The sequence below is a fragment of the Mobula hypostoma genome, chromosome 13, assembly GCF_963921235.1.
Source record: "Mobula hypostoma chromosome 13, sMobHyp1.1, whole genome shotgun sequence".
Taxonomy (NCBI): domain Eukaryota; kingdom Metazoa; phylum Chordata; class Chondrichthyes; order Myliobatiformes; family Myliobatidae; genus Mobula; species Mobula hypostoma.
The window spans coordinates 23,001,377-23,014,934 of record NC_086109.1 but is presented as its reverse complement, the minus strand read 5'-3'; the positions used below and the strand labels follow the sequence as shown (position 1 = coordinate 23,014,934).

The 13,558-nt window shown below is 40.6% G+C and overlaps 1 protein-coding gene across 5 annotated transcripts in view; it reads left to right on the top strand.

The window, feature by feature from the left end:
* ikbke (inhibitor of nuclear factor kappa B kinase subunit epsilon) overlaps positions 1 to 12,916 on the top strand; it is a 61,328-nt gene extending 48,412 nt beyond the window's left edge. For 2 of the 5 annotated variants that reach the window (XR_010020098.1, XR_010020097.1), the window contains one exon: positions 3,442 to 3,480. Coding sequence is in view for 3 of the 5 variants with exons in the window: in XM_063065451.1 (XP_062921521.1) it covers positions 3,442 to 3,548; positions 4,824 to 4,895; positions 10,376 to 10,409 (213 nt within the window). In the remaining 2 variants the exon portion in view is untranslated. Of the gene's footprint in view, positions 1 to 3,441; positions 3,549 to 4,823; positions 4,896 to 10,375 lie in introns of those variants that run through there. The other 3 variants (XM_063065451.1, XM_063065450.1, XM_063065452.1) reach the window with 3 other exon arrangements.
* Positions 12,917 to 13,558: the final 642 nt, after the last annotated feature.

Sequence of the window (13,558 nt, the reverse complement as noted above, 5' to 3'; positions counted from 1 at the left end):
AGGGAGGGAACAGACTGGGCAATTGAGCTTTCTGTCTGCAAAACGATGAGTTAGAAATGGTGTCTCCTTAAATGCATGCAGGGAGATAGTTCTTAGAATGGAAATGATGAGCAAAAAGATTTGTTTTCAAATTTGCTATAACATGGAACGGCAGCAAAATGTGTTTTGATGTAAAAGATTTAACTTTAGTAGACAAAATGTAGTTGATAGCAATCAACTGTGGAGATGGAATTGGGAAGTGATTGAGCTTGTTGGAATTTCGGTGAAACAGGATTTGTCTTTGGCTCAGCTGTGTGGTTTTTGGAAACCAGCAAACATTAAAAATCTGAACACCGATCAGTTCAACATCAAAATATTTGCTAGAAACAGGCATTGCTCCCACATAACACAAATAAATCACACCTACCTATAAAGCTTTAAATTTAATCGAGTTGCAAACCCTTAAAAATAGTGTGGTTAAGACTGCTTTAAATGAAAGAATGATTAGAATGTTTTTCTACATAATTTTCCTCAGACGTTTCACAAATTTTGTGTAAAGTCATTGTTTATAGAAATGGCACTTGAATGTCAACATGGCCATTTGGTTGTGTTGGAGAGTAATTGAGTAATGCCACCGTCGCGGTATGAGGTTCCACTTTATTTTTTCACTGCTGCATCCATAGAATAGACCCTTCCTTTCAGATAACAAAGGTTGCAATCTTCAGTAGTTCTCTAATTCCAATACTCCTCTGGATCTCTTTCCCAATTCAGTTTTTCTCTGGTCCTATCTCGCCCCAATCTCGACCCTGTTTATATTTTTTTCTATCCCTTCTGATCTTCCTGTCTCTGATGCCCAAATGAGCAATCCTCAACAGAGGCCACAAATTAATCATTGTGTTTACATCTTAATGAATTCCAAGTCTGACATGGTGTAGTACTCTTCTGTCACTTTTACCTCTTTGGTCAGGAATCTTCTCCCTTTTTTCCATCTCCAGAATTCCTGATCACTTGGTCATCTCCCTCTGGCCTCTTACCCAATGATGAAACTACTCTTTGCAAACTTAACACTGATCATCTCAATTCTTCCCTGCCTCTGTTCACTGTAACCCAACCTCTTCTGAACCTGCACCATTGTGCTCAGTAAAAACATCAACATCAAACCTGTCAATGAGGGTGGTGTTATTATGAACTGATGTCTGATCCTCAGATTTCTGTTCAACTCTCGGACACCTTCCTTATACCTTCAATTAGACATAGCCCAACCATTGCTTCTGAACCTTGTTTCCCAGTCTCATATCCAACAATTTTTAAATTGTTTTCTCATTCTTTTTCCCTGTTCTAATGGCAAAACTTTGATCTGAATCATTCTCTTTGCTTCTGTCCCCAAAGATGCTGCCTGACTTACTGGATGTTTCCAGCATTTTCTATTTTTACTTCAGATTTCCAGCATCTGCAGTTTTTAAGTAATACTACTTCCCTCATTAAAAGTAGACTTTTGTACAGACAAAATCTGATATCTGTATTACAAAGTGGTAGAAATACTGTATGTTTAAGTTGATCTAAATACTTTATTCAGATTTGGGCTTCAAGAGTCTCCAGAAATCTAAAGGTTGATCTTTTGAATGTTACTGTAAGCAACTTGAAGGAGGAAGGTCACTGGATTTAAAAATAAATTTACTTTGAATAATTTTGTTTAATAGGTCTCAAAATATTGGAGCTAGGATAAAGATGTTAACTCCATCACAGCTAAATCTACCAGAGCTGTTTGTTTGTTCCTCTAGCTCAGCCAGTTTATCTTTGTTGACCAATCAAATTAAAGATGCTTCTTTTTCCTTATAAAACTGTTCTAGTTGTAAGAAATGCTGGATAGAGGGATGAGGTCCTTCAAATTGCTGGTCTTCACCATGGGAGAGAATAGTGAAAGCTTGCACAAAATTTTATTGGATCTGCAGTTGCGGGAAATCTAACACAAAAACTGAAAGTGCTGGATGTGCTCAGGAGGCCAGGCACGATCTGTGGGTAGAGAAACTGGTTTAATGTTTGAAATAGCCTTCCTCTGCATTCTGAAACACTAAACCTGTTTCTCTTTCCATAAATGCGATCTGATCAGATGGCAATCACAATATTATTTCTAGTCCATAATTCCTTCCTGTTCGAATGCATATGTCCTCATCTCCAACTCTATTAAAATTTGTTTTCTCTGAGAATCAGCACTTACTCACGGCAGAGACACTTGAGTTCCTGAGATCATGAGAGAGTAGCCATCTAGAACTTAGCACAAGATATGGAGCAGAATTCGGCCATTTGGCTTATCAGATCTGCTCTACCTTTTTTTTTCATGGATGATCCTTTTTTTTCTCTCATCCCATTCTCTTGCCTTCTCCCCACGTCCCTTTATGCCCTGATCAATCAAGAATCTATTAACCTCTGCCTTAAATATACATAACGGCTTGGCCTCTTCAGCCACTTGTGGCAATGAATTCCACAGATTCAGCACTCTCTGGATAACAACAAAATTCCTCTTCATCTCCCCTCTAAAAGGACGCCACTCTATTCTGAGGCTGTGTCCTCTGGTCTCATCCTCTCCACTTCCACTCTATCAAGGTCTTTCACCATTCGATAGGTTTCAATGAGGTCACCCCTCATGCTCCTGAATTCTATGAATTTAGGCACAGAGCCATCAAACACTCTTCATATGACAAGCTATTCAATCCTGGAATAATTTTCATGAACCTCCTCTGAACCCTCTCCAATGTCAGCACATCCTTCCTACGATGAGGGGCCCAAAACTGCTCACAATACTCCAAGTGGGGCCTCACCAGTGATGTATAAAGCCTCTGGTTGGGTCACCTCAGGTGGTAAGGTCAAGGGGGAGGTTCCACACAAATAGTCGTCCAACTATCAACAGAGGGGCTGGCGGAAGATGGTGCACATCACAACGGCAGTGAAGGCGAAGGAAAGCTGCAAAAGTGAAGGGCCCTCTGTCCCTCTGCATTCCATGAACTGGACCAAACCCCGATCTGTCGAGGATCATGTAGTCGCTGCCTGTGCATCAGCCTCCATGTTAAACAAAGTCACGCACAAGCAGTCTACATTTATGTGGATCCCAGATTGAACTCTTCAGCCACCTGAAGACCCACCAATTGACCCATAGGAGGACATAATACTCAACTCGAGTGATCACACTCCTGGTATGATTAAAGTTTGTAGTAGTCAAGGCACTTTTCCTTCTACTCTTACTCTTTGAGCTGAAAATATTCGGTTATTCTTTACTGTGTTCTGAGATGGAAGGATGTGAGGATATACAGTTTGAGACTTTGACATGGATGTTGGGCTTACTGCCCTGTTTCAGAGAGGGTTCTGCATAAATGAGGAATAATGGTAAAGAATAGTATTGTTTACAGCTCTGAGAATGTCTTGTTTAATTGTACAACCCCCTCAGACTTTATACCTTGGTTGCAGATACTGGACCAGATCCTTTTGAGGCTTCAAGAAGACCAGCAAACCTTGACAAAATCAACAGCCTCGGCTGTCTACCCTGACCAGAAATGCATGGAAATGGTCATCAGGTGGGGACCAGCATCCTGGAGCTATTCCCGAATTGGGGGCAGTCATGAGATTTTTGCGTAGAATGTCCAAATTTAAAGTTGCACAGAATTACTGGTTTACATTGTTAGTATTTGTGAATGCCTCCCCTCAAATGAATTCCAGTTTGTTTTAATTTGGATTCATTAATTTGCTGCAAGTACATCAAAATAGACAGGGAAATGTCATTTGTGTTAACAAGCAACGCAACCAAAGAATGTACTGGGGGTGGAATGCAAGTGTTGACACACATACTGGCACCAACATAGCATGTCCAATGTGTTCGCAGAACACACAAGCAAGAACAACAGCACCAGAACAAAACAATCCCCTTGCCTCCTTCCCTTCTACCAAGCAGACGTAGGTCCTTTAACACCAGGACAGGCCGTCTCTGGGCCTCCACTGGACTTGGACTCACAGACATCACTCCCAGGCACTCTTGACGGACCTATAGTGGCTAGAAAATTCAAATGTGTAGGGATATTTTGCTTCAGTGCCAGGCAGCTGAAAAATCAACATTTTTCCCTTGGCATGTAATGCAATTGAGGCTATTCCCTGATTAAATTGTGCCCTTGGAAATTCACCCAGGCACTTGCAGTATGACCTACACAACACTATATGGGAATGTGGGTAGAGGTGAGGATGCAAATAGGTTTCAAAGGAATTTGGACAATCCAAATCACCGGCAACAACATGGAAAAATGTGACATAATCCACTTTGCAAGAAAAAACAAAAATATTGAGCATTTTGTAAGTATTGGGAAATATTCGGAAAGACTGGTTCTCGAACAGAAGTTAATGTGCAGGCAGCTGTGAAGGCTATTATATGAAAATCAAAAAAAATTGTGTATACTGGAAATTTGAAACAAAATCAGAAAATTTTGGGGAAAAAATCAGTGTGAGAGAAGAAAAATACAGTTGATGTTTGGGGGCTGCAACCTTGGTCAGAACTAAGATGCAAGTAAGAGGGAAGGTGGGGGGATGATCAGAATAAAGGGGATGTCTATGATGAGATGTGGCAGTGTCTTAATGGGGAAAAGCTAGTAAATGTGTAATGAATTGCTAATACTCAGGTGGCAGTACTAGCATGCGTTTTGTTAGACAAGTGTAAAGAAGCTTTAAAATTATATAGGATCTTCATGAGAAGACACTTGGTACATGGGGAATAATTTTGGTGTCCTTGCTCTGTACATGGGTTGAAGGTACTTGGGTATGAAGGTTGAGATGTGGATCTTTGAAGATGTTTGTTTGCCCAACAGGATGAAGCAGCTGAAGCAGGAGATGGAAGACATAACTCAGGAACTCCAGCACAACAACATGATCATCCAAAGGTGAACCAGGCCATTCATCTTCATGCTGCTTTTAGAGTTATTGGGAAGGCCGAGGAAATGAAGCCATTGAATTGATTCCAGCTCTGCGTGTACTTAACTAGAGTGCTTAGTTTTGAGATTTGATTGAAGCCAGGCTATAGATGACAACTCCTTTTATAGAGGTCTGTTTTCCACTGTTACAAGACACCTAGATCTGTCCATGACAGCTTACCATTATCTAAAACCTTCACCCTGTGCCCGCATTGGCTTAAATATCCTAATGCTCCTTAGTAACATTTTTAATTACCTTGGGTGCATTATTTTCAATGACTTCAGGTAATCAAAACCTCTGCTGCTAGTATATACAATGGGCTGAAAAATACCAGGTGTACTTTAATGCAGACATGTATGAGGTATTGCACTTTAGGAGGTCAAACCAGGATTGCACAGTGAGTGGTAGGACACAGAGGAGTGCAGTAGAACAGGGATCTGAATACAGATCCATGATTCCTTGACAGCAGTGTCACAAGTTGATACATGGGTTTGTAAAGAGTTTTTGGCACATTGACCTTCGTAAGTCAGGTTACTGCATTTGGGAGTTGTGTTGAAGTTGTCTTAAGACATTGGTGAAGTCTAATTTGGAGTTTTGTGTGCAGTTCTGATCACCAACCTACAGGAAAGGTATCAATTAGATTGAAAGAGTACAGAGAAAATTTATAAGGATGTTGCTGGGACATGAGGACCTGTGTTATAGAGAAAGATAGAATAGGTTAGGAATTTATTCTCTGGAGCATAGGAGAATGAGGGAAGGTTTGATAAAGCTGTACAAAATGGAGAAGGGCATAGACAGGGTAAATGCAAGCAGGCTTTATCCACTGTGGTTAAGTGACAAGAACTTGAGGTCATGAGTTAAGGGTGGAAAGGGAACCTCAGCAGAACTTCACGCAGAGGTGGCACGAGTGTTGAAATAACTGCTAGTGGAAGTGATGGGTGCAGGTTTGATTTCAACATTTAAGAGAAGTTTGGATGAGTACAAGGGTGGGAGGGATATAGAGGGCTATGTTTCACTTGTAGGAAGATGGGACTGGAATTACAGTTTGGCATGGATGGAAGAGCCTGTTTCTTTACTGTAGTGCTCCAGATTCCAATCCTGTATCTGTTGTTTTGACCATCAGCAATTCCTTTGCCAACCAGTATTGGCTCCCAGTTCTAAATATAATCGAAGGGTGATGGACTCATGGAAGAGGCCATTCGTTGCACTGTTCCTTTGAAATAGCTTTCCACTTCCTTGCATTCATACCATGTTTAGAGCGAACAGTTTTTAAAAGATATCAGTTGCGTGTTTGTCTTTAAAAACTAGTCATCTTGTCACTAATAGGAAAAAGCAGTAAGACAGCTCAGAGCTGTTTTGCTCAGTGGTTTCAAGCATTCAGGCTTGGAGATGTCAGAAAAAGCCATTAGTGAAAATGAAACTATTTCACTACAGTACTTCAATAAATTGGGAACTACAAAGAATTTGAAGGTGTTGGCAATGGTGGAATATTACAAATAAAATGAAAATTTGGATGATGTAATCATTAATAGCTTTGTATGAGGCAGTCCATTATCTGTAGTAGGTGTTCACACTAATTTCCTTCATTGTGTACAGTGGATGAATTCCTTCAATTACTATAAGGAACTACAAGTTTTATAGTACAGTAGTACTATTGGTAAATCTGTATTTCATTTAAGTACATAATTTGTTACTCAGTTTGTCTTGAGTCCCTTAACTATTTCCATGAAACTTTGTTTAATCGGGGCAGCCTCTTAATTGGGCTAAAAAAATGTTGGGGGTGTGCATGTATATCAATCAGACTATGTCTACATGTTACTGAGTAGATTGCCCCACTGTATATGATATACCAACACTTTGTGTTACTGGGTATTGTTTATGTAAGACCTCAACAGTGAGCTAGCAGAAGATGATGACACATCACCCCCGCCCCCCAGTCGTCTTGCTTTGTATGCCATTGGCTGCCAGTGACGGTGGTGGAGGTGGATACGAAAGGGTCTTTTAAGAGACTTCTGGATAGGTACATGGAGCTTAGAAAAATAGAGGGCTATGGGTAACCCGAGGTAATTTCTAAAGTAAGTACATGTTCGGCACAGCATTCTGTTACAGGTTTTCTATGTTTCTATGGACCTTGACCCCAAGGACTGTGGTGGCTGCTCATGCATCAGTCTCCACACATTAAACAAAGCCACACACATGATTTTCTTAGTGGAGAACCACCCAGATTTATGTGATCCTGGATTAGCCTCTACAGCCATGTGAGGACCTGCCAACAGACAACCCCTTAGGACAGTGGTTCCCAAAGTGGGGCAAGGTGGGGGGAATGTTGGTAGCAATGAGGGTAGCTCAGGGATTATAGGCTAAATTTAAGAAATTAATTGCTTATTATATGCATTTGATCCTCAGTGCCTCATAATTGATTACAACAACCACATACTCCAACCACATAGTCACCTCATCTCTTGATAACCCACCATTCTCTTAGACTTTGCTCATAGCTTGCTATAGTTGAAAAGCAATGTGACACTTCTGTATTTGGCGTATCATGAGAGATCTGGACTGAAGAAATTGGGCTAATTCTAAGCCTGGCCTGCACATTATTGCTGTTCAGTACTGTTAGTACGATTCCCATACTTTAATAACACACTGCTGCAATTCCTGTGAATTAGGGCAAGGCTTTCAAGGGGGTAAAGTTCAGAATCTGCCCTTTTGAATGGTCTTAACTGCGTTTCCCTAGCTCAACAAAGATATCGCTGCCCCACTTTACCTTCAGGCAGAGCAAAGTTTTGCCTGTGCTATTGTCATATTTTTCCCCTTTATCGATCGCTGTGCTTGAGGTTGGACTTTAATATGTGATTGACTGTGGTTGTTCATCCATAACAAAAATGGCATAAGCAGACCAAATGAAAAAGTGTAAGGAGTAGCGTGTCGAGAATCTGAAATATATCAGCACCAAGCAACTAACAGCAGCCATTGTGTCTGTTATGTGAAAGTTTTCTTTTCAGATGAGGCAATGAAACCTTTCAAGCTCCTTGAGCATTTGAAGAGAATGCATTCTGATAACGTAAATAAGAACTTGGCTTCAGCCACATTGTGAGAACTTTCAGAAGTGGAAAACACTTCAAAACGTGTTTGCCAGCACCCCACCACAAAACAGTGAAGGTGTCTGTGCTTCATACAACATTTCATTGTTAAATCTGGGAAGTCCCATACATTGGAGAAGAACTGGTTCTGCCAGCAGTAAGGAAGGTTCTGAGTATGGTCTTGCATAAGTTATCAGACCAAACAATTAAAGCAATTCGGCTCAGCAGCATCTCTACTCAAAGATGATTGGATGAAATGACTGAGAATATGGACAAGCTAACTTTACCAGGCAATGAATCTTTGCTTCTTGGTTATGTTCATTTCAGAAAAGATTAAAACATGGTTCAAGAGTTATTTGCAAGGGGACTAGAAACTGATACATAAAGGGTGAGGCAACATTTCGGGTAGTTGAACATTTTCTCTCCCCCCCCCCCAAGAGAAAAACATTCTATTCACTGCTATTCTTGCTTGTGCGACAGATGGGGAACCATCAATGAATGACAGTATGCCACCATAGGATTGGTACTTGGAAAAAAAACTGTACCTAACATTTACCATTCTCTGTGTAATCCACAGGCAACCTCTTGTCACAAAAAAACCTAAGTGATAGGCTGCACAAATGATTAAGTATTATTATCACAGAAACAATAAATAAAGTCCCGTGCTCTCAATTCATGACTATTTTGAGAGCTTTTTATTGAGAATGATGAACAGTTTGAATGCCTGCTGTTGGACACAGAAGTCAGCTGACTCTCAAAAAGTGCCAGAGACACTTTAATGTGCTTTTTGAAACTGATAAAATTCTTTGAAGACTCAAATACTTCATTCAGTAATCAACTCAAAAATATTTGGCATGACATTCTTATTTATCAGAATTATTCAAAGTTTAATGAAAATCATTGTTCAAATGCAAGGAAATGATGTGAATTTTATCAAAATCAACTCAGTCGTCATCACATTTCTGTCCAAGTTGGCCCCACTTGAGTGCAACAGTGGCTGTCACAACCTTTTCCAATTTCTGAGCCTCTGAGTTGGAAGAGAAAGAAAGAACACAAGATGATGATCTTCAAATATACTGTGCCCACTTGGGTGAGCTGCTTAAAGATGTACCAGAAAGATTTCAGGTTCTTCTCTTGATCTGAATTCCAGATTGTGTAATAAATCCATTCCTCAGCACTTGTAATGAGGAATTAATGGGAAGGACGGATGAAGGACTGGTCTCACTACAACTGACTTTGAGCTGAAGCAGAGGTTCAAAAATTTGTATATAAAGATTTTTGGTTACAGAAAGAAATCTCTGAATGTTATCCTGCACTGTGGAAAAAGATCCATTTGTTCTTTTATTACCTTTCTAACATATTTTGTGGATCATGGTTTCAGTGTAGTTGCCCAGCTTTTTTCAAAGCAACGAAACAGGCTGCAAATTGTTGAACATGAGGCGCTGAGATTCCTGGGTGACATACAGCTTGATGTTGAGACGTACCAAGCCCACCCTTCTCACTGAAAGGTCAAAAAGCAATGAAGTGTTGGACTAATGTATGCTCTAAGATTGTTGATGAAAATTGTTTTTAACTGTAAATAAAGAAATTTCATTTGCAGTTTTAAATAGATTTGAATAATTTTTGCAATTATTTGTCACTGCTTTGAATTTCGAGTTCCTATTTTCTTTCACTGTGCATTGTAAATCAAAATTCTTTCTTTTGTATAATGGCCAGAAGGGGAGAGGGGGGCACTAAGGATGTGGTCTGGGAGCCAAGGATGCAGTAACCCAAAAAAGTTTGGGAATGACTGCCTTAGGAGAACATCAAACTCAAGTGATGTCATTACTATTTTTATGTAAATACTTAGAATACTGCATGTGAATAGGTTGAATGTTTCGGGTCATATTCCATTATAGCACAGTGTTACTAGATAGAATGCCCTGTATATCACATATACAGCATGTTACTAGGTAGGACTCACCCGTACACAGTGAAGTTCTGATGAACGCTACTCAGCCATTTGGTAATCCCAATAGTTCAGTACTTGGCTCATCAGGTATTTTCTCCATGCTCCTAGATATTAATCAGGCCTGTCCTCCGAGATTCACTGGGCCCATGCTTGCAAAAGACTCACTAGACCACACACAATTAAGTCTCTCCGGGACACTTCTCTGAAACTTTCCGAGTTCACTGTAGAATTTGTTATAATGTAATATAAAGATAATTAAAATTCTTGGGAATTAACATAAATAACATACAAAGAATCTGCTAGGCCAATACCACCCAAGTCCCCAGAGTACCAGATTGTTGGAGTTTTAATGTTATTTTGGATTAGTGTTATGTCTGATGTGCTGTAAAATAACTAAGTGTATTTTTGTCACTAGACTGAATGATGTTCAGCAGCCACGAGGTGTCTGAGGTTTGGGCATTAAAGATGAGACAATGGAGTGAAGAAAGGCAATCGTGTCATGTCTTTATAGACATCACCATGACATTGGAAGGACCAGAATTCCATTTTAAAAACTGGACATGTCTTACTGAAGCATGGAGAGGCGCGAGTTCAGGCTTGTTGAAATGTCATAATGTAAACTGAGTAATGATGTTGGGAACCTTCCTCCCAGTTTTATTTTCATGCCTATAGAAACTAAAAAGTAGAGTGATGAAAAATACAAGAGCTATAGCCCATGTAAACAATTGTTAGAAAGTCTACTGCTTGTACACCAGTGTATGTGTGTATTTGGGAGTGAGATTGGAACTTGTATTTAATTTAAGCTTTGTATGTACAGTTGTCTAATCTTAAGTCCCTTTTTACTAAAAGAACAAGTGTAGACAGGAGGTTCTTGCCAAACTGCTTCGCGATTTACTACCGCCCAGGGGCTGCTCTCTTTCCTCAACACATCCTATTTTTTGACTACCACTATCTTTTGATTTATTAACCTGTGCCTTAAATGAAATCAGCAATTGAATGTCTACTCACCACCCATAGTGGGAGGGTTGGGTGATTATATTGTTAAACTCTTTGTACAATACCCAGGGAACCCAGTGAAGTTGGAGGTTAAAACGGAGTCGCTTCTATCGGTCCTCACAGTTGGATGGCTCTGGATTAATAGTAAACCAGATTCTCTTGTCATCGTGTCATGTTTCATAACACTCCAAGAAAATGGTTGCCTTGCACAGTGTCTGCTGAGGAGGGCTGTGGACTCCTCGTCCCTAGTTTCTGTTTGATATCAGGTTTAGGGAATTGGTGTCAGTTGGCCAATAATGCCACCACTGTCATGCCTACACAGGCTGATTCCACATTCCAGGAGAGAACACAGCAGCGTGAGCAACGTTAGTTGGCAATGTGCCAACACAAAGTGCTGCTCAGATCACTCAACCCCAGAATCAAACCTGGTCCTCTCTAATAGGTCAGTATTGCACTATGGAAAAACACAAGGCCAGTCAACCCATTAAGCATTTGAACATTGTACCACTCAAACAGATTATGGATAATCTAGCATCAAGCACATTTTTAATTTTTTTTGCCTCCTACTCCTTTGCTTAAAAAAATGGAAAAAATCAATTCATACAAAACCAACATATTAGATTTGAGCAGAGGAAATGGGAAAATGCTCTGGAATACTCAATAGATCGGGCAGCAGCTGAAGAATGAAGAACAAGACTTGCATTAGAAGTGGCACAGAGTGACACAGCAGGTTTTTCAGGCAGTGCTGGGGCAGAGAAAGTGAGAAGTACAGAAAACAAAATGGCCGTGTGGTGAAATGGGAAATTGATGGTGGTACAATTAGATACAATGGCACAAGTGAAAGCTGAAGAGGAGGAGGAGTGGGAGTAGTAGAATCATTATCACTAGATATGTTTTGGAAGACTGGAGCAGAGGTTACAACCCGAAACTTGATGTTTCTAGCAGTCTTTGCATTGTGCCCAACTGAAAAGTGGAAGGTTGTTTGACCTGCGTGATATATTGAGCTCCTTAAAAGCACTGGCATTCTTTTGAGATTGGAGAATTCCTGTTTTCTATAACCTTTTCATGGAATAATTACACCAGTTTTCCTTTACTACAAATAACAGCTTACCATATAGGTAACATGCAAAGTATATGCTATTCCTGGGAATTGTACTCCACCAGGACTGTTCCCAACCCCAACTCATTCCAGACTCTTACACAGCCAAGTGTATTATGGAAATGATTCCAGGTTTAAATGGCTTGTCATATGAAGAGTATTTGATGGCTCTGAGCCTGCATTCACTGGAATTTAGAAGAATGAGAGGTGATCTAATTGAAACCTATTGAATGGTGAAAGGTCTTGATAGAGTAGATGTAGAGAGGATGTTTCCTAAGGGGTTGAGTGTCTAGGACCAGAAGGCACAACCTCAAAATAGAGGGACGTCCTTTTAGAACCGAGATGAGGAATTTCTTTAGCCAGTTAGTGGTGAATCTGGAATTTGTTGCCACAGGCAGCTGTGGAGGCCAAGACTTCATGTATATTTATGGCAGAGTTGGGGGGGGGCGCGGTGCAGGGGAAGGCAGGAGATTGGGACCGAGAGGAAAATTGGATCAGCCATGATGAAATGGTGAAGCAGACTCGATGGGCCAAATAGCCTAATTCTAGTCCTATATCTTAAGAGTTTTAAAGGTATATTTCTTCTTCCTCTCTCATTTCTTGTAATATTGCTATTTATAAGAAGTATCTGGTTGTCCATCTATCTTAAAATATGTGCCTGGTGTCTTTTCTTTTGTTAAATCTGTGAAGACCTCTACCATGTTGAATATGTGTGCCAATACAAATTGTTTTGTCTCTACACAGTGGTTTTGGTTCAGTCACTGCCTCCAGTTCCAATATCCCAGCTGCTTGTGGTTTGCAGTGTGGAAAATACATCTATCACAAAACATGGAATGGAATGTACATGGGGAAAACTGTAAAGGTCAATGGCTAATGTTGAATTTGTTACCATAAATAACTTTGCATCCACACAGAGAAAGATAGCTTCTATCTCATCCAAGAGGAGGTGCTGAGAGAGAGATCTACAGCTGTCCAGCATTGGTCCATTGATACCGTGCAGCCCTGAGCCCCACATCCTAGTACTGAGCAGATATATCATTTACTCTGGTTCACCCAATACCGAGCTGTGATGTAGTTTATCGGTGAGGGGAGCAGAGGGCAGAGGTTCAGCCAATCACTGAGCAGGATCATTAGAAAGGGCAAATAAAAACAATGCAAGTGGAGCGGCCGTTGTTGTGAGTGGGCCAGTGTTGAAGTGGCTTTGGTTCATCAGGGTTGGACAAGATCAGGCCTGTGTAAGGTAAAGTACCTGGCAGGTTTCTCTTTTGTTCTTAATTCTTCATTCCTCATCTGTTAGGCCATAGTTGTGCAGTGAGAATGGCTCCAAGGGATAGTATTTTGTACTCTGAGAGAAGTCTGGGAATACTGGGAGACCCAGCTGCTCAGAGAATGTGTTGAGGAACTGGAGCTGTAGCTCGATGACCTTCAGCTCATACGGGAAAATGAGGTGATGGGAGCTACAGGGAGGTAGTCACCCCTAGGTTGCGGGAGACGGATAGTTGG